At 43.4% G+C, this 21329-nt stretch overlaps 1 protein-coding gene across 4 annotated transcripts in view; it reads left to right on the top strand.

Annotated features, from left to right (window-relative positions):
* The window catches only part of MAD1L1 (mitotic arrest deficient 1 like 1), a 488928-nt gene that overhangs the window by 48737 nt on the left and 418862 nt on the right, over positions 1 to 21329 (top strand). For 3 of the 4 annotated variants that reach the window (XM_014610725.3, XM_019494775.2, XM_059716931.1), the window contains exon 10: positions 5050 to 5136. The exons of the other annotated variant lie outside the window; for it this stretch is intronic. In XM_014610725.3, coding sequence (XP_014466211.1) covers positions 5050 to 5136 — 87 coding nt within the window. The remainder of the gene's footprint in view (positions 1 to 5049; positions 5137 to 21329) is intronic. 4 annotated transcript variants of the gene reach the window in all.

The following is a 21329-nucleotide window of genomic DNA, read 5'->3' as shown; positions in this document are numbered from 1 at the left end:
GCATCCCATTAAACTAATTTTGTACTTCATTTGATCAGTTTTGGGTTTTTTATCACTATTAACTTTCCTTAGTTCAAATTATCTTTACTTCAAAGGAAGTCTAAGAGCTTTGGTTAGGAGTAATTTTGTCCCTTGACCGTCTTACTCCAGCTGTAAGTGCTGGGCTAATTTGTACCTTAGGGGGAAAAAAAGTTACTTCTAAATTGATATCAAATGCTCCTGACTAGTTACTGCTTCCTAGAAGCTGGAAAGGAGGATTTTGCTCAGAGGTTTTTGCAAAAGATTTTATCTTTGAAGGATGAAAACAGCATCCAACTTTCTTCTCCTTAGGTTTTGCTCAAGAGAGGCAGACAAGAATTGAATGGCTGCAGTTGAGTTTACAAGAAGCAAGGCTTTTTATGGAAACAGCCATATAGTTGTGTGAGATGTTAGGCAAGCTTTTGGGCACAAAATAACACCAAAAACCTTCTTCTTGCATATTTCCTAGACGACTCTTTCACCCTCCCCCCCACCCCTGCTACAAGAACATTTCAGCCTAGCTCCTGAAATTCAGATTCACACTTCATGAATAGTTTTGGAACCTTTAATAAAGGTGTGACAAAGAAACGTTTGCAAGAGGCTGCTTTTATTTCTTGTCCTGCTTGAATGACATAATTTAGTTACATAGGTTAACATGATAGGAGCTAATATTTATTTCCCATAGTGTCCGTTGCATCTAGACCTCAGTTTTTAAAAAAATTAGATGTCAGTAGAGCATATCAACCTCAAATATAGGCAGACCTAAAACTGCCAATTAATAAAACTGAATTTTGGTGGTTAGATTGTTGACTTGAATTGCTTAACAGATACGAGTAGCTTTTCTTTTTATTGGAAAATCTGTCATCATAACTTTTACCGTTTTACCATCAGGTTAATTTCAGCTGCTGCTTTTTCTCAATGTGAATAAGACATTGTGGTTGATGTGGATTTGGGGATACACTGGGATCTATATCAGTTATCTCTAATGCATTCCAGTCTATTAAACACTTTTTTTTTTTTCTATTTATATGGTAACAGTTTTGTATCCTGGCCATTAGACCGGTTGTCCACCTGCTTGATTATCTGCCACTCCACTAAAGCACATATGAGACTTAGTGCTCTGTGTATCAAACTGAACTGATAACGGTCTTATCAGAGGTTCCAGTGTAGATTTAGACTCATGGACTTATTCTAAGCCTGTCCTAGGATAAACAGATTTAGCTTTCATTTTTAATTTTGGGTGGCCACTTAAGCTGTCTCAAATGACTTATCTCACCGAAGTTAACTTTATTTATTTCCAAAACCACAAACCAATCTGTACTAGATCCTTGCTTTGTAAATTTATTGGGCAACCTGTCGTCATCATTTTTGTCCTTCAGCTTTGTGCGATTTGAAGACTTGTATGTCTTTGCAAGATGGTTGCTTTTCCTATGTGATACCTTACTTTTCCTGCAGAGTTCTTTGCAGTGTGTTACAATTTATTAGAAAATTTGGTCTGTGCTATCTTCTCAGCTTGATACTGTTTGCAAGGCTAGGTACGAACATTCAAAACGCCCAAGGCAGAATTGGTCCAAGTTGCACGGTTTTCTGTAAGTGGCATTGTTTAGATCAGTAGTGAGCAGAGCACGCATTCACCTTTTGGTGGGGGTAGGGGGCAAACCTTAGACTGGTTTAAAAATGGCAGAACCCGGTCTGTGTGCGCCAAACTTATATTTTGTTACGGGCATAGACCTCTGTGTGCCAACTTTCTGCTCAGTCACAAGTATAGACTGGTTTCTGATCGCATATACTGGTAAAAGTGTAATGTCTGTATTTGGCCCAAGTGTTAGGCCTGCATTTTTCACTAGATGCGGTTGAACTCCTTCTCTGATGCTTTAATTTAGGAAGCACAGTTTTCACAAGCCTTGGAAATGCCCATTGTTTGTGCAAATTCAAATGATATTTTTCTCAGTAATTTCTCTCAATAACCTTGTTCTTGTTCTGGTTGTCCTTACCCTCGCCCCCTGTGGTTTAATGTTATCCAGGTCCTCTCTTCGCAAGCATTGCTGTCCATGTTCTAAGCAGCCGGGGCAGCCGCCCCACCAGGGCCCTCCTTCCTCCCCCCACCCCCCTTGCACTGTGCCCGTGCAGCCCCAGGCTCACCCTCTGCTCCCCAGGCTGCTCTTGGCTGCCCCAGGGGCTGGGACCGGGGCAGGGGCAGGAAGTAGAAGCTGGAGGAGGGAGGGGCAGGCTGCTGGTGCAGTTGACATGATAGGGGTAAAGGGAGCCAGGTGACCACAACTTAACCCCTTGCAGAGTTATAACTAGGGACTTACTGAAATCACGGTTTCATGGAAATCGTGAAATCCAGCATTGCCTGTAAAATCAGGCAATGCTTGCCAAATTTGTGCGGGAGCAAACAAAAACCCATACTGAAAATAAAAGGATGGCTTCCCAGGGGGGGCAGTAGTCCTCATGGGGCTGTGTCCTGGCCACGCAGCCTACCACGGGGGAAAGGGAGGGCGGTGCCAACAAGACGGGGAGCCCAAAATAGCTGCTACCTTCGCCACTGATTGGCTGAGAGGACTGCCGGTTGTGTGGCTCCACCCATCTCCACCAGTTGGTGGGAAGGGACAGGGACACGTGACGGATAGCCCTCGCAACCAATTGGCAGTAAATCCCAACTGCCTCCTTACATTACATGGATAACTACTCGAAAGTTGAGAGATATCAGTATTATACAGTTAACCTGAATTCAGTTCCTTTTTCAGTATGCATTATGATAGTCCCTGTTTATAAGATTAGATTTTTGTCAACTTTAGCTTTTTTTCCCCACATGCAATGCAACAAATAATTTGGGCTCTAATTAATATGTCTTTTAATATTTTAAATTTGAACCTTAGATCTAATAGAAAGGGTTGGTAGTGATCAAGGATCTCGCCTCCCACCTGCTTTCTTGTAAAGAAAATCTCTTTCCTCTGTAAAATGTTTATGAGATGGCATGTTTTATAGGCTGAAGCTACAGTGGTGATTCATCCTGGGTACAGCTGTTGGTGTCATTGTACCAGCGCATGCATGTTGTAGACAGACAAATCTGCAGGTTTTGCATGAGTAAAGCTTGGAACCAGTGTGCAAATCATGCCTTTAGAGCTTCTTTGCCGGTCCGTTTTTAAGGTGGTTTATACGTGAGACTAGCCACTGATGTCTGAAATCCCCAATGAAGGCAAGGCCTTGGTCTGCCAGTTTATGACTTTTTTTTTACTTTTTTGTTGTGGGTGGAGTGGTGTTAATCTTCAGTGTCTGGATCTGCCTCATGCAAGCCTATGGAGGATTTAACCTCTGACAGCAATACTGTCTTCTCCAAAGAACACTTGCAAGTGCTGGTCTTGCTTTCGCCTTCTCTGCTTCCCTGCCAACCTAATAAATCCAGGTGGCTTAGTTTGTTCTGTGTTTGCCAAACAGCTAATTGGCATCTGATAAGTATGACACGCAGGAGTTTATTGTAATAGACTTTTCTGATCTCAGTCACCCGACATGAACCAAGTTTCTTAAAGGAAAAATAAAGAGAGAGAGAGAGCGAGCCCTGTTGCATTTATTTAGTTATTGGTGTTTATTTGATACGGCTAATAATATGGCTAAAGTGTGCAAGCCTCTGAGGCTGGCTGCTGTCGCAGCATCGTAGCTAAGTAATGGATGAAATCAAGGAACTGGGAATATGATTGCTTTAGTGCAGAAGCAACCATTGTGATATAATTGAAAGGAGCCCTCTGCACATGCCTACTTACACCCACCTTCAGGGTGAGAGAAGCTGCATTTCTTGAGAGCTGAGCCTGGCTTCTGTGGATGGGAAGTTGGGGATCCCAAATACAGATGAGTCCTTCAGACTAGCATCCCTTTAGCTTGTGCTACTTGCTTTGTTTTCTTTCAGGTTGTGAAAGTAAGTGGATCTGTTTGCCCCCCCCCCCCCATTTCTTCACGTCTGTCACTCAGTGACACATGTGCGTAGAGCACTGGAAATAGGAGTCAAATGCTTCGGCCGGGGGGCAGGTGGAGGGAACCTTTGTGATGTGTTACAGCCCATCTCCAGGCCAGGCTCGGCTCTAGTAGTATATCTGATGTCCAGTAGAGGGTCCTATCACACAGTACATGTCAAAACCTCCAAAGTGCGCAAGCTCCAACATTCAGTTTCTGCCTCCTGTAGACAGATGTTGAAAATCAAGGGCTTTCTGAGATTTTAAAAAGCAACTCAAGTAGTTTCCTTTGCCATCTTGGATGCTTGTTCTGGTTACCAATACTGTGCATATTGTAAAGGTGGGGTGGTAATCTCATTCCTGCTGCAGAGACGCTGAGCTATCTGTTCCCTGTGCCCTACTGCATAAAGAGACTCTCTTCATAGCAGGCAAGGTTCTCTGGGTAAATCTGATATCTTTTACTAGACCAACTCAAAAAGTTGGAAAAATTCTTCTTGGCATATTTTTGGGTATAAATACCCTTTGTCAGATTGAGGAAGCACCTGCAGTTGCTCTATGTCCTTAGACCAATCTATACCTATCTTCATAGCACACACTTCGCTAGAGCATGGAAGCACCTTGGCCATCTAAACAGGATCATGTGTTTTGTTTTTAGTGGTCGGTACAGCCACGAGTAAGAAAAGGGCGCTGTTTGGCAAACTCTTATCCCAAGTAGCGAAGCTAGACCTACATCAGCTAGGAAGTGCAGGAACGCATACTACAAGGCTTGGTTTAGAGGGTGGACTGAAGGGCATGATGGTAAGTGGGGCTATGGTCACTGGAGGATGGTTACAGAGCACAGTAGCAGCTTGATATTCTAATAGATGTTGCCAGCTGTTTGTGTGTGTGGATGCGTGTGCGTGTCACAAACATGCAAGTTTAGCTGTTTTAATGGACTGTGAGAGCCTTGGCCTGTAGCAGTAGATTTGCTTGCCTCTCCCTTTGTGTTCCTCTCTATACGTTCTCAGCTAACACATAGTCATTCAACCATTAGCATGTCTTAAATTCATTAATTGCTTCTATTTTTCTTCTAATTTCTTAGGACTCCTGATGATCTCTCAAGGCAGATTGTTGCCCTGCAACAGAGGGAGCTTGCACTAAAAGAGCAGAACACTAACATCACAAACAGGTCAGTGCTGTCAGCAAAGAGTGCAGTGTGACAAAAATCTGTTCCTTGGATGTGTATAAAGAAAATGAAAGAGTTGCGGTCTGAGACTTTTTGAATTTTGCTGCTCTTTAGTTTATCTTTCTGCTTCCAGGGAGCCTACTACAAGACAAGTATTGCTTGTCTTCCATGTGCTCATAGCAAAGTTTCATTTATGATTGCCTGAATCTTTTCAGAAAATAACAAAGCACCAAGGATTGTGAGAGCTCGTAGTGGTGGGAGAGTCAGAAATGTGGGGAGCATTTTATCCATATTTACTTTGTGTTTCATGGGTAAAAGGTGCTTTCCTAATCTTCCACTTGTGCCAAAAGGGTAAGAAAACTAAATATATAGAGCAGTTGCCTAGATGTAGAGCTGAAATTAAGAGTTGTGAGGCTCATGTGACTTAATACATTAGCAGAAAGGGCCACTTTACTCTTACAGTTGGTTTGCTAGATAGTAGGATAAGCCTTAGAGCTTCTGGTTTCAATCAGCAGCATTCTTATTGTCAAATACTTTAAGATGTTGAGGAGTGTTAGCAGCCTTGACCCTGTAGCTGGATTTGGAGGTGGGAGTTATTTGAGATATGACATACCATCATGATGCAGTTGGTTTAAAAAAAAATCCCCATCTGCTAGAAGTACTGGAGAATGTGAGTATTGGGTATTTGCATTGGTTTGTGAGTAAAGGAGGCATGGCTGGTGCTTCCCTTTATGTTGTCTTCCAGGTTAATCACAGATACAGCCCTGATTTGAGTTTTCTTTTAATGACAGTTGTTCAGAAGTGGATACTAGTGTTGGATGTGTAGTGCTCCCTGATAATCCAAATCTGATTTCTGCATACTTGAACTGGCTTGAAAAAAATGTCTGTTCTGTTCCTTGCTTGCAGGGTCTAGCAAGAGCCAAATTACACAAGGGACCAGAGTCTTCTGAGGCTTCTGTAGGAAATGCTTTAAGGATCTGATATTTTGAAATATCATCTCAATTTGACTCTCTAATGTGATAGACATTTAAGTCTTAAGATATAAGATATACGTTTGCCTCTTGGTACCCTAAGACCTAGATGCTCAGGTTTTTCTTTTATATTAACTCATTCTGGAGGGAAAACATTTCTCCTATCTTTGTAATTGTGGAAGGTTGTAATCTGGATCCTGGCATTACATGTAGACGTAACCTTGAGAAATCTGATTTACTCTATAGTCGGTTGGGCTAATGGCTTATCGTTGATCAAACTCTTCCATTGGGGCAATTGTTAGGATAGTGGTAGCACCTGGGAGCCACAGCCCTGGATCTCAGGACTCTATTGTACGATATTGGTAATTCTCAACCAGGGTGCCGCAGCACTGTTAGGTTTGTAAACAGGATTCACAAAATACACCCAGAGATTTCAAATAAGAATTCAATGTTCCAAGTATTCTGCCCTGTTGTGGTCTTTCTGAGTTCTTTCCAACAGAAACATAGTTCTGTTATTTTTCTGCAGTCAAAAAATGAGGGAAAAGTAAGAGCTGGCATTTCCTGAGGGGTGCCTTGAGTCTAACGAGGAGTGTTTTTAGTCTAAGAAGGCTGAGAACTAATGTAGTGTGTCCTGTACACAGAGCAAATAGTTAATTCCTGCCCCAAACATCTGACTATCAAAATTAGAGCTGTTGTAGTTAAGTCCTTTGTTCCTGGGCCCCTGCATCCAGAGACTCAGTGAATTATACTGTTGCTACTGCAGCTGAGTTTGGAATATCTTGCCCTACCTCAGAGCTCCATCAGAGGACTGGCTTGGTCTGCCAGAAGTGGTTTTTGTTTGCTTGTTTTTGTGTGTGTTTTTTTTTTTTTTAACTTTCCAGACACAGATGATTACAAGTGGCTAGGTTTTTAGGCATGGCTATTCCTTGTGAAGAAGAAATGTGAGTCTGTGGCAGGGTGCGCTCTATCACCCTTTGCCCACACACTCTCTCTGCTGCTTCTCAAACCATTTAATTTCCTTGCAATCAAAGCCAGTTGTCTGTTCGTGTTAGAAGCGATACCGCAAGAGCTTTCAAAAAAGACTGTTGGGTTCATGGCTCTATGTGTTGCCAAGGTGTTAGCTGACATGTCCAGCCAACAGCAACGTACAGAATTTCTACTTTAGTGTAAATGTGGTGAGCACAAAGCAGTCAAATCTTCCATAGAACAGCAGTGGCTAAATGCCCTCTGCTAATCTCAGGCCAAACAGCATGTCTCCTGAGGTGCCTTGTAGATTCTGGTTCAAGGGATGATCATGCTGTCTGTCACTGGTGGAGGAAGGCACAAACAGAATTCCAGCTGGGCATTAAAAGCTTGGAGTATTGTTGCTAAGTGCTACTGAAACCGTTTAGCCAGTTGTTAAAATTGTTAGCCAACTGTAAAATCCCCTGGATGAAGCCAGCTAAAATGGTTCATAGGTTTGCTGTCAAGAAGTTTAATGGAAAAAAACCCCCAAAAAGCAAATCCAAAATATGTTTAATATTTTAAAAGCATTGTTTGAATGACCAAATTAAAACTGAAGAACTAGTGACCATGTTTAACAGTCATTGATTTTGCAGGTTGCTTCTCAGAATTTGTCAGAGAAAATGCTTTTGCTGAATTCGTTAACAGCCAGGAGGAGTCTTGTTGGGAAAAAATGGCCCTTTGGCAGTGTCCATTTGTGCTGGACATAATCATTACAATTTAGTTTAAAAATAAAAGTGTGATTTAAGATTACCTCCTGATTTCAAAACTGCCTTCAAGTGACACAGGTGGTCAGAACTCACTCAACTGCAAACTTTGAAGGCATAGTTCTAGCCGTTTAGTTTTTAAAATTGACCAGTTCTCCTTTCTTCTGCCTAATATTTTATTCCATCTTAAAATATAGGCAATAAGGTATATTAGAAAATTTTCCATTATGAATTATTTGAAAGTTCCCAAGAGAGGATCTTGAGCTTTTTGAAAATAAAGTGCTTGTTAAGAGACCAAATCTAATTTTCTCTTTTTCTTGAACCCTATCCAGTGTCAGCTGATGGTCTGTTCTTTTATTTGCTTCCTAGTAGTATCCAAAATGTGTCTATGTAACCCAAAAGTTTAGTGTGTGATTGTAACTCCCTCTAGTGGTTGTTATTGGCAGATATACAACCTTCTACTGTCTCGCAGTTAGAGTCCTCCATTAACTTTAATTGTAATGTATTCAGTCTTCAGAATTGATGATCCTGTTGATGAATGAATGGTTGTGCCTGTAGGTACTGAATACTCTCCAAACATCAAGGCCTGGATTGCTTTCCCAGTGAGCTTAGGTTAATTTTCTCATTGCCTGCTGAAAGAACGATTGTACGAGTTTGGCTTCCTGGCTGCTTAGGAAACGCATGACCAGAAGAGGCTCGCACCTGAATTTCTTTTGAATAGTGAAGGACAAAATCAATAGTGGGTCCTAATTTCCTATTGTCAGAATGGAAAACGTGAAGGTTAGCCAAAGAGGTTTGCAAGTAATCCGCTAGTTTATGGTACAATTAATAGCTCATGGACTTGGTCCTTTCCTGTGTGTTTCATGGTGCCAGTGATTTAAGCTGCGGTGTGATCTGTAAGATCTTTGAGACTACTTTGTAACACAGGCTATGCTTGACCCTTGGTTGTCATCCTACCCCTGGCTGCCTATTCTGTATGCAAAGATATGTTTGGTGAAGGTGGTGGTTATGATAGGTTAGTTTTATATCACGATGTGGGAGGTGCATGGAGTGGGTTGTGTGTGTCTAGGTAACACTACCAACCTTTTCATGATTTTATGCCGCTATCGTTTTTATTGGGTCTCATTTTTATTGGGGAGAACCTCCCTTCCATGCATCATGACTGTTGTAGATGTTTTCCATTCTACTGTTCATCTTGTAGCTTGATATATCACTCCCAATTTCCTTTTGATGGGGTGAAGCTGATTACTAATGTAGCAGGCTATGAGCAGACTGGGCTTCAGAAAACAAACCAGGCATGGAAAAGATAGCACAGGGGAACAATTTGCTACAGAAGATCACATCCTTTCCTGCAAAACTGAAGAGCAGATTTAGCTCTGCATGGTGTCTGTTGCTGTTCAGTTTGCCTTAGGTGATCTACAAAGAGTGCGGAGAAGAGGGGGTGAGACATAGGTAGAAGTGTGTTCAGAACAGCATATTGTTTCTCTGAGGAATAACCAGCCAAACCCGATTTCACTTTGTTTTTCCATTTTTCAACTGCTATCTCTTTATTGCTATAGTGCTTCTGCACTGCCAGTGTTTCCATTATTATAAAAGCAATAAAAGGTCATCACACCATAAAAAGATTACATTATAGTAACCTTACAACTCTGCCTTTGCATTGATTTTTTTTTTTTTCCTTTTTTTTCTTCCTGGCTTTTGGAATTCAAGCGCAATCTGTGTTTGTGTAACCTGTTTATATGTCAGTATTTCAGGGCCCTCTGGAGATCAGGTGATGATATATATTGTGTGCTGTACTGCTTAAGCAGTTTGGGGTGACTTGGATACCAAGAACCAGGGGACTACATTTTCTCACTGTGGGTTTAAGTGAGTTATTTTGTTACTTTAACAGTAGGTGGGGTTTTTTGCTTGTTTACATGTCTGAGCTGTATGGAGTCTCTTGGAGGTTGTTAACATTTGCTAGGTAGGAGAGGAAGTTCCTCCTGTGGTGCCGACATGTTGGGAGGAGGCGGGGAGGAAGGTCATTGCCCGTCTTCCATTGAGCACATTAACAGCAACAAAAAAAACAACCTCAGCATTGCCGAGTAATGTAGCGGAAAGCGCCATTACTAGCGCATGATGGAATCTCACCGCTGGTTTGCAGCGCGTTGCTGAGAGTCGTGTAAATAGAGTAAATTATACTCTAGGCAGCAGCAGCAGGAGGTATTGTGGAGTCGGGTAACTGTAGAGTAAAGATAACAATCCAAAGTTTAGAGGAGCAGAGGATAATGAAGACAGCTTTAGGATTGCATTGATAGTATGAGATGCACCTGAACTGCATCCCGCAAGAAATTGGCCTTTCTTATGAGGAGCACTTGGTAGCTAATGAAAGGAGCAAGTTTAATGATGTGGTCTGTTTAGCTGTTGTGGGTAGTTTTTCCCTTTTACTTGGCTCTTTCTCAGTAAAAAGTGAATGTCCCTGGAACATGTCAGCATGTTCCTGACAAACTCCTCTCATGCAGTTTTTCCGGAGGCAGGGAGAGGGCTTTTTCTAAAATCCAGACATCACTTCCCAGTCTTTTTGGTGCTTGTAACCAGCTGAGTGCAGCCAACCCTTATACCTTTTCCCTAGTCCTCTTCCCCCAACTTTATTTTAATGCACAGAGTTGGTCATACAGACTGTGGTGCTGAGTTTGAAAAAGGAACTATTCATAGTTCTTCTCTTCCCATGCTGTGCAGCAGTCTTCTGCCTTTGCAAGCAGGGCTTTTCATGAAAGCCAGGCACAGAGAACTAGAAAGAATCTCCAAAATAAGTATCTATGTAGGCAGATAGGGGTTGAGTTGCTTTGGAAAACTTTAAAGGTTCGGTCTAAAGATTTGCAGCCTGAATCTCTTTCCTCCTTTAAGTTACAGACTCTGAATATTGTACAACATATTTTCCTCATCTACTTCATTTCCTTTTCCCTAGATCCAGGAGGATCAGGTGCACATAATAGGACTGAGTTAGAGAAACCTTCTGTTGAGGTTTTTTCTTCCTGTTGTTCTGATGTTTTTTTAATAAAGGTTTTTACTTGTTCTCTTCCAAATGGTGTCAAAGACCTAGTGCTTCATCACTGCTGCTCGTGCAGCTCTTTTCTGCAGTAGCCTGAGGCAATGCTCTTTAATCCTGGAGCTGTTGTCAGTGCAGTCTAACTTTGGCTATAAAAAGGCCACCGCTGTGATTGCCGCACCCCCCCCCATTTCTTTTTACCGTGTTTCTTGACTTTACAGCTAATATACATAGCCAATATTAATGTTAGTTTATTCTCCTTGTGTTACATAAATACACAGATAGTGTTAGGTTAATTTTTGTCTTGGGTCTTGACTACCGTACAGAAAGTTTGCTGGTATAGTTATATTGGCAGCTGTCATGTTATGTGGGTTTCCAGGGTGAAATGAGGTATACCAACAAAAGCACTTTTCTCTTTCTTACTGGTGTAACTTTGTCTACACTAAAACAGCATTTGGCAGTGTTTTCTGATGGTGGGCCACAATGACCTAGCCTGGTCTGAGGTGAGCTGGCACTAGGACCTGGTCACTGCTGCATCTTCCTGCCGCCTGGCTCGGGTGTGGCATGGGTAAGGCCCCCTACCTGTAACACTGGGGATGGCCCAGCTTGTGGACTGGGTCCAATAGCGCCTCAGGCCAGATCTGGCCCACAGGTGCCATAGGTTGCCAACCCCCTGTACGAGCATGTCTGCTAGGAGAAATGCTGTGAAAAAAGGTTGCATCCCTGACTCGTATTAATTATACTAGAAAAAGTTTCTGCTATGGACATGGCTTAAGTTGATCTCAAATGAGAAAAATCCAGGCAGGGTCTTGGTTTTTTAGTGCCATGCTCAGGGCTGTGGTTAAGTTTCCTGTGTCAGGGACATGTGATAGTCAAAGCATATAACACGTACAGAACTAGGCAAAGCACTTAAGCATGAATGTCCACTTGGGAAATATGTATGTGCTTCTTTTACTTCAGTTTCTTTGTCACTTTTGAGCCCTTTAGGGTGTCTAGGATTCATTCCCTCCTGCACATGGTTTCTCCTCTGAAATATAAATTTTCTTTTACAGAATCCTAGAGTTGGTATGCTTTTTCTACCTTTTTTTTTTTTTATATTAAAAGGCTATTGAGAAACCCCTTTGTCAGATGATCAGTCTTTTAGCAGGTGATCTGTTGCTTGGCTGTTCTCCTCCCACCATCCCTCACCCCCCATCCCATGGTAATTTAGACTTGAATGCATAGTTTCCCTTTGGTAGCCATCTCTTTGTGTAAGTGTGCTCCATTTGAATGGATGATTATCAATGTTTAACAGCTCTCCGCTGTTAGCCCTGTATCAAATGAAAGAATGTCTTGTCTTGCTCTATACGCTTCAGAACAGTAACACTCAACACATCCAGCCCGCAGGCTGAATGACATGGTGCGTGGGGCCTGTCCATGTTAATTGTTTCAGTTTCTGGACCTGTGGCAGTTAGTGCTGCCACCAGTCCTCTGCCACCAAATTTCCAGACCTATGGGAGGCCCTGTGGGCTGGACGTCGGTTCTGCAGGCCATATCCTGGTCAGCCCTGCCTCAGAGCAATATGGAGGTGAAGGCAGCGGAGGAGCTAAAGACCCTACATTCAAAATAGTTTGCAGTCGGACATTGATATGGAGAGAGAGCACCTTGTATCAAACAATTCACAAGTTGTTAACATCAGCAGATTCCCCAGTTCTTCTTATACTCTTCATATAGAATTAAAAATCCATCTTAGTCTGGAGTTCATCTGAGTTTTGGTATTGAAGACTAATCTTAGCTTCAGAAGAGCAGTGAGCTTACTCTTTCCATATTCATGTCACTGGAAGACACCACGGTTGCTGCTTGCTTCTCCTTCTGATTCCTGTGAGCACTTCCAAGAAAATAATGATGCATCTGACTGGCCTTTGGACAGTCTAGTTTCTGCTGTCCAGGAAGAGGTTTACTAACTCTGCTATCTTAGAGACAGATTTTTTTCAGCTCCATTTTTCTGAGCAGGGACCGGGTCATCCCCCCCCCCACCAGGACCCCCGTAGGCCGCAGGGGATGCGCACACAGGCCTAGGGTCAAAGAGGACCTAGTCAGGGAACTTCTGGAGGGACTGGATGTATTTAAATTAGCTGGTCCTGACAATCTCCACCCCAGAGTGCTGAGGGAATTAGCAGAGGTCATTGTGGGACCCCTGGCACAGCTTTACGAGCGCTCATGGTGCTCTGGCATTGTGATGGAGGACTGGAAAAGGGCCAGTGTGGTTCCCATTTTCAAAAAAGGGAGGAAGGAGGACCCAGGAAACTATAGGCCAGTCAGTCTTACCTCAGTCCTGGGTAAGCTTTTTGAGAGAATTATTCTGGCGCGTGTCCGCGAGGGGCCAGCAGGCAAGATTATACTTAGGGGCAAAAAACATGGGTTCATTAGAGGCAGGTCCTGTCAGACCAACCTGGTGGCCTTCTATGACCAGGTCACAAAATCCTTGGATGCAGGTGTCGTGGTGGACATGGTCTTTCTGGACTTCAGGAAGGCCTTTGGCACTGTCTCTTACCCCATTCTTATTAAAAAACTAGGAGACTGTGGTGTCGACACCTATTCAGTCAGATGGGTCACTAGTTGACTGGAGGGCCGCACACAGAGAGTGGTGGTGGACAGGGCATTTTCGATGTGGAGGGATGTGGGCAGTGGGGTTCCCCAGGGCTCGGTCCTCGGGCCTGCACTGTTCAACATCTTCATCAGTGACTTGGACGAGGGGGTGAAAAGCACCCTGTTCAAATTTGCAGACGACACTAAGATGTGGGGGGAAGTGGTCACGCTAAAAGGGAGGAATAGGCTGCAATCGGACCTGGACAGGTTACAGGGGTGGGTGGATGAGCACAGGATGGGTTTCAACACTGACAAGTGCAAGGTGCTGCACCTGGGGGGGAGAACCAGCAGCATACCTACAGGTTGGGGAACTCCCTTCTCAGCAGTGCAGAGGCAGGAAAGGATCTTGGAGTCATTATTGAAGCCAAAATGAACATGGGCCGACAGTGTGGGGACGCGGTCAGGAAAGCCAACCGCACCTTGTCGTGCATCCAGAGATGCATCTCGAGCAGGTCCAAGGAGGTGATCCTCCCCCACTATGCGGCACTGGTCAGGGTGCAGTTGGCGTACTGCGCCCAGTTCTGGGCGCTGCACTTCAGGAGGGATGTGGATAGCATGGAGAGGGTCCAGAGGAGGGCCACCCGCATGATCAGGGGGCAGCAGGGCAGGCTCTACGAGCAGAGGCTACATGACCTGAACCTGTTCAGCCTCCGCAAACAAAGGTGGGGGGGGGGAATCTAGTGGCTGTTTACAAACTAGTCAGGGGGGACCAGCAGGCATTGGGGGAGTCCCTGTTCCCCCGAGCACTACCAGGAGTGACTAGAAATAACGGTCACAAGCTGGCAGAGGGTAGATTCAGACTAGACATCAGGAGGTGCTATTTCACTGTCAGGGCGGCTAGGATCTGGAACCAACTTCCAAGAGAAGTGGTGCTGGCTTCTACCCTGGGGGTCTTTAAGAGGAGGTTGCATGAACATTTTGCTGGGGTCGTTTGACCCCAGTGCTCTTTCCTGCCATGGCAGAGGGTCGGACTTGATGATCTGCTTAGGTCCCTTCCGACCCTACCAACTATGAAACTAAGATGATAGGACAGAGATGTGATCTCTGTCTAGTCTTTCTAAATTGTGGCGTTCTGTTTTGGATTTGTGGTCTTTGCCCAAGTTGATCAAATCTAATGGATGATGCTACAACAAATTCCAGGCTATAGTCCTATAATCTGAAATGCAGAGGAAAGTCTGCCTTTCTATCTGATGAGTGCCTTGAGACTTGACAGTCAGTCAAGGAGTTGACAGCATGGCACAACCTGTATTTTTGTAATGTGCTCTTTCCCATCATGGATTTTCACTCTGAGTCTTGAAGGCGGCAGGCTATGAGTATAGGCAAACATACATTTTACACATTGGACCTGACATCACCAGGATACACTCCTTCCTCCCAGAACTTTTTGCCACATCTGGAGTCAAACATATGGATCTTGGATTGGCCTCATCAGTCACCTCTGGACTCCCCAATGACTTCCCTGTTTACTGGAAGACTGCCATCATCTTATCGAGGGACTGCTGCTGCAGATGACATTCTAGCCACTGAAAAAGGGCAGAGGGAATTGCTGTTTGGGTGTGTATAGCAGTTGTTACAATCTGACTGCATGAGCCTGTAGCGATCTGAGTTAGATCAGGGATGTTCAGTTGCTGCCCTGTGGACCAGGTATGGTGCATGGAACTCCCCAAGGGTCTGGAAATTTGGCAGTGAGGGAGCGGTGACAATTAACAGTCATCCCTTCCCCACTTCCAAATTTCCATGTCCTGTGGGTCGGATGACCTGGCCTCATGTATGGAACCAGGGCTTAGGTGTCAGGCCTGACCCAGCGTGTGTAGGGCTGGGGCCTGGTGGCTAGGGGTGAGGCAGTGGGCCCATCCCAACACTCGGGACCCAGCCCTGCAGGAACTGGATCGGGCCCGTGCACCAACCTTGTACCACTCATCTGGCCCATGGGGCCATAAGGTTGAGCACTACTTAGTCAGATAAATCACCCTTTGACTGTGAATGAAGCAGGGTTAAAGATGGAACAATTTTTCTATGTTTGCATTGCTGCAGAATCAAGCAGACCTAATAGTTGCATTGTAACAGCTTGTATTGGAATCCCTTGATAACATCAGTCTATTATACTCTGTGAAGCTGAACCTTTTAGGACCTGATCTGTTGAGGTACATGACATGCAACCTCTGATGCAACACTTTGTTCCTTTGTCTTCTGTTCATGTTGTGGGACTTCGAGGGAATGGTGCTATATATTAAAGATAAGGGTCATATTGTGAATAGATTAGAAACCAAACCAGCTTTAATGGGGAAGAGGAAAAGGTCTTTCTTTCAGAGATGTGGACCTCAGAGCTGCTGCTGAATTTCCTGTCTTTGGTGGGAAAAATAAAAAGGTTTATTGCAAGAAATCTGTTTATAAGTATTGGTGCTTTTAGGCGTTATACAGGAAGGGATCTGTTTGGGTTCAGAGATGTAGTTTAGGTTGAGGAAAATGGTTCAGAGAATGTGTTTGATTAACTGGTTTTGTTCTTCAAGTTATCACAAGTCTTTTCTGTTAGTACTGCAGTATCACATCTCTTCTTGCCAGTCACCAGCTCCATTTGTGCAAATCAAATGTATGTGAAACTGATGTACCTTTTCAAAGAACCGGCTGTATGTGTATCTTTAAAAAAAGATCAGTGGAGACCAGGGGAAGAGAGGCTGCAAATTGCATAGAAAGTGCCTCCGAGTTAGGTGGCAGATTTTTTTTAACCATAATGAATGAATGATGATAAGCAGGGAGCTGTCAATCTCCATAAGTGTTGTTAACTCAGATACATGTCATAAATCGACTGCCTGTTTTCCTTCTTCCTTGGACATCCCTGAGAATGTCCGTCACACATATAAATGGAACCTGTCAGACTCTTCTCTAATCTTCTTTAAACTTGGACAGAAGTTTAATTACAATGAAATGTCCTTTATCTAAAGGAGGAAGCAGTGCTGGCTTTTTGATGGTTCCTATAAGTTATTTTGCTATCAGGAGAGGCAGTTAATGTGTAATATGGGCTCTTGGACAAGGACAGTCTTTGTCTTTTTCTGTGTACATATATTGGGCATGTTGTACATGTGCACCCATATGCATAAATCACAGCATGTGTAATCTAGACCTGTATTTGTTTGTGGCATTTATGGACAGTATTAAATAGCAGCCAGCATTTCTGCATTTATTTTTACAATATCTTTAAGAAATATGGCCTTTTAAATTTAGTTTTGATAAACACTCTTTGGATGGAAAGAAACCAAATATGAAATACCTTCTTTGTGCTTGAAAGTAGATGACAAGATTCCTAAAGTGCTGTAGAAATATTGAATTATCAATCACTTCCCACTTCCCCCTGCCCTTTGCATCCCATACTGTTCTGTATCAGAAAGCAAGAAGGCACAAAAAGAAGAGGTTTTAAGCAAGCATGGAAGTGTCAATTTGTCTCCTACTTCAATGGGGCCTCTTTGTCCTGCAGTCAGGGAAGGAGGTCCTGACTGAACCTTGGCTTATCGTTCTCTTCGCTATTTTTCTTCTTTTTTTTTTTTTTCTTTTTACTTCCAAAGACATATGCATCTTTTTAGGTATTTGTAGGGCACGATGGGCCTCTGACTTTTGTTGGCGGAGGGGGCCTGCATGTGCTGGCCCCCTCCGCCAACAAGGGGGTATGTCTGATTCTTCCATTCTTTGGAGTTATTAAAAATCAAAGGGGAAGTAAAGAGAGGAACAGCAAATGATTTATGTGAAGATCTTTCTCTTCATTCTCTCTTCCTACTCACCACATGCTAATTGCAAGGACTGTAAGCTAATTTAATATTAGGATGAGGATTTCTCTAATGAACCTCAGAGAGAAGGTACTATTTCTTTGCACAGAGTTGCACTTCAGTATCATTTCCCTGTATTCCCTTATGTTCTCAGCAGTTTCTGCAGAAATCTTCAAATGTAAAACGAACAGACCCATTACAGTTGGGTGCACAGTTTCTTATCTGATGTTTCTGAGGCAGCAGTTCTCTGCTGTGGTCACTTGTCCTCACTGACAAAGTTGTTAAGGCATCATTTATCTTGTTCTTGGGGAACTTGTCCACACTGCCTCTGCCATGCCTGGGAGAGCTGCTGAGAAGCATGCTCTGCCTACTCGTTGCATGTCGAGTCCCAAAAATGAGGCAGTTAGCTATTCTAGAGTGATCCTGAGGGCATGCCAGGAAGCACTCTGGAGACAGAGCCGAAAAGTGGTGGCATGGCATGTACTCAGGACCGCACTGAGCTGTCTGCACTACTTAATTTCTTGGGGGTGCCTGTAGACGTGCAGGGACGCTGCTCCAACGCGCTGTATTTACAGCACATCAGAGCAGACTCAATTAACTGAGTCCGCTGGAGCGTGCGAACTAGCACACTCCAGCAGCCTCCGCATCTTGTATATTCAGTGTCCATGTGCTTCAAAATGGCAGCAGGGGCGTTTTTAACTAAAACTCATTGAACGAGCTTTAATTAAAGCACCCCTGCCGCCATTTTGAAGCATGGGGACAGTGACTACACGAGATGCTGCGGGTGCTTTAATTAGAGAGGCTCCCAGAACTGCTCTAATTAAAGCACTCCCCCACCCCTGGCACATGCATAAAGACGCCCTGGGATTTGATGCGTGCTGAGTAGGAGTATGTGGGTGGGGTTGTCTTATGTACAGAGCCAGAATAAACCAGGCTTTGTAACTTAATTTTTGTTTCATATCATCTTTAGCTTGGTTATTTGAGAGGAAGCTTACCAAGCATATTCTGCAGCATGACTGACTAGAAGCAGTTTTAGCAAACCTTTGCTTCCCGGAGAACAAAACTCATTTGGGCCTAAGGGCAATGCAGTGCTGAAACTGGTTCAGATTTATGAAAAACGGGAATTCGTATTCAGAATGAAATTCTCTTTTTCTTTCAACTACTCCTCTTTCTTTTCATTTTCCATTTATTATTCCATTTCTGTCATTCCTGCTCCCTTCTCTTTTTGAACAAGCAAGTGCTGTGATCAACCTAATGATTAACTCTGTGTTACTAGGGTAGCCCCAAGTCCAAATAATCTTTGCTATGTGAATACAAAAGAAAAAATATATAATCCCTTCCTACATAGCAGGGAATAGTACCAAAAAAACCTACTCTGAAACTAGTATGCAAATATGTGAAGTCTTGATTCCAGCCTGTCTCCATGCTTTGTGTAAAGCCTTTGAAATTGTAGTGCCTCCGTTTTCAAACCACTTAAGGACTTATCTCTTATTTCTATAGCAAAGTTGCAAACTAAATACTGAAAAGATTTCTGTGTGCTGCAGAAGACAGCATCATAGAATTGCAGTCACAGAAATGAAGGGCTGGAAGAGATCTTGAAAGATCATCAAGTCTAACCCCCCTGCTCTGGGCAGGAATACTGCTGGGATCAAATGATCCCAGCAAGGTCTGTCCAGTCTCCTCTTGTGGCCTTCCAAGGTTGGGCACTGCACCACCTTCTTGGGAAGTCTGTTCCAGATTCTGGTCACCCTTACCGTGAAGAAGTTCTTCCTTACATCCAACCTGAAACCATCCTCTAACTGTTTATGGTCATTGCTCCTTGTCCTCCCCCGGGGTGACTTAGTGAACAGTTTTTCTCTCTGGTCCCAATATTCACCCCTTACATACTTATAGATGGCCAAGTGCCCTCTTAGTCTTCTCTTCCCCAGGCTGAACAGTCGCAGATCCTTTAGTCTTTCCTCATGAGATTTGTCCTCCAGGCCCTTAATCATTCTTGTGGCCCTTCTCTGGACCCTTTCAAGATTCTCCACGTCTTTGTTGAAGTGCGGTTCCCAGTTCCCAGAACTGGACACAGTACTCCAGCTGGCGTCTCACCAGTGCCGAGTAGACAGGAAGTATCGCTTCCTTACCCCTGCTCGTGATGCATCGGCTAATTCATCCCAGTATACTATTAGCTCTGACTACAGCATCGCACTGGCAGCTCAAGTTCATCCTGTGATCAACCGTAACCACAACGTCCCTTTCAGCCATTGTGCTGGCCCAGGGCATCTCCTCCTAACCTGTATTCATGTTGCTGGTTACTTCTCCGCAGATGAAGCACTCTGCATTTATCCTTATTGACCTGCATCCAGTTCTGTGCTGCCCACCTGTCCAGCTTGTCTTGGTCCTTTTGGATCCGCATCCTGTCCCCTAGCGTGACTGCTTTTCCCCATAACTTTGTATCGTCCGCAGACTTGGCTAGCGTGTGTTCCACATCCTCATCCAAATTGTTGATAATGTTGAACAGCACGGGGCCAAGAACCAAACCCTGCAGGACACCACTGCCCACCTCCCGCCCGCCAAGATGATACAGACCCGTCCACTAACATTGTCCAGGTTTGACCCTTTAGCTAGTTCTCAACCCACCTGACTGTGGACTCTGCCAGCCCACAATCCCCCCATTTTTTTAAATAAGAGTGTCATGGGAGACCATGCTTGAAGGCCTTATTAAAATCCTTTCAAGTTTGGCTGTGGCTTGAAAGTTAGTTGTGAGATCAGAAAGATTGTCCTGTGGAGAAGATAGTGGATGGCTTTAGTTTTTGTGTGGCTTTAGTTAAGTTTCTTAATATACACTAGGCTTCAGTTCTCCATATTTCAAAGGCAAGGACTATCTCCATATTTCACATCTTAGTTATGATGAATTAATTAATAGTTGCAAGACACTTATACTGTGGTTCTGTATGAAGGCCATCTATATTAAAACACACAGAAAAATCACTGCTCCCTGCACATTGAATCTATGCTTTCCTTGTTATTTTTTGAAAGCAAGTTAATTGTAGCCATCCTTAGTTTCACTATCCAGGAAGAGGGAGGTGTATGTGTGTGCAGGAATCCAGTGGATTCCTGGCACTTGTCATGTTGTCTAATATATATGACATAAGTAAATTAAGACAAGGGCAGTAGCCATAACTTTAAAATTCTGAAAGACTTTGCAGAAATGCTCTTGAACGGTTGCAGCTAGATTGTGCAACCTTTCTGTCTGTTAATTTGTGCTAGTAGAACTGCATTATAGCTTCCTTGAGCAGCCAAGGGAAGCTGTAGTGGGGCAGTTGATGGAATAGAGAATGTGATTGTTGGCTGCTTATGCTTACATTTACCTGAGTATTGTGCTCCACTTGGTATACTTCTTACTGTACAAAAGACTATGTACTTCCAGGAGCTTTTCAGGGTGATGTGCATTTTAAATGAATGATGATTTCTTAGTGTGTTTGGAAGAATGGAGACGGGGGAGAGTAATGAAGTAACTCCAGAGCATGCTGAGCTATTTTGCAGAGGTAAGTGTGAGTGCTGTAGGTTTTTATAACTGTTGTGTAGCACCCATCCATACCAAGCACTAGCTATAAAATACTATTATGTCTAAAAAGTAGATTGGTTTGACTGGGAGATCTCAAAAGCTTTTAATCGTAATTGTGCGTAAACTTTGTTCTGCTCTGTAGCTAATCAATGGCTTAACAAATTCCCATCCAGACTGTGCTAATGCCAACCACCCAGAATAAGAGTTTCAGCCTGATGTCAGCAGTGTTTAAAATAGTGTATCCCTCTGTATATAATGTGTGTAAGACCGTAGTTCAGTGCATGATGTGGAACAGATACTAGAAAAAAGTTGTTTTGTTAGGGAGTTTTTGGTCAAATATATAGGTTTCCCTCTTACCAGAGTTTACTAGTCTATACAAAAGACTTATTGGTTGAGAAGTTTCATTAAAAAAAGGAAAAGCTGCTGCCTGGTTTTTCGCTGTGCATAGCAAAAAGCAAACTCATAAATTGCCACCCCCCAAAAGCTGCTTTCTTTTGCTGCTCTGAAACTTAAATGACTAAATTAATGTGCATAATTTATTTGAGCATC

The sequence above is a fragment of the Alligator mississippiensis genome, chromosome 13 (genome assembly GCF_030867095.1).
Source record: "Alligator mississippiensis isolate rAllMis1 chromosome 13, rAllMis1, whole genome shotgun sequence".
NCBI lineage: Eukaryota > Metazoa > Chordata > Crocodylia > Alligatoridae > Alligator > Alligator mississippiensis.
This window is presented reverse-complemented; position numbering and strand designations above follow the sequence as displayed.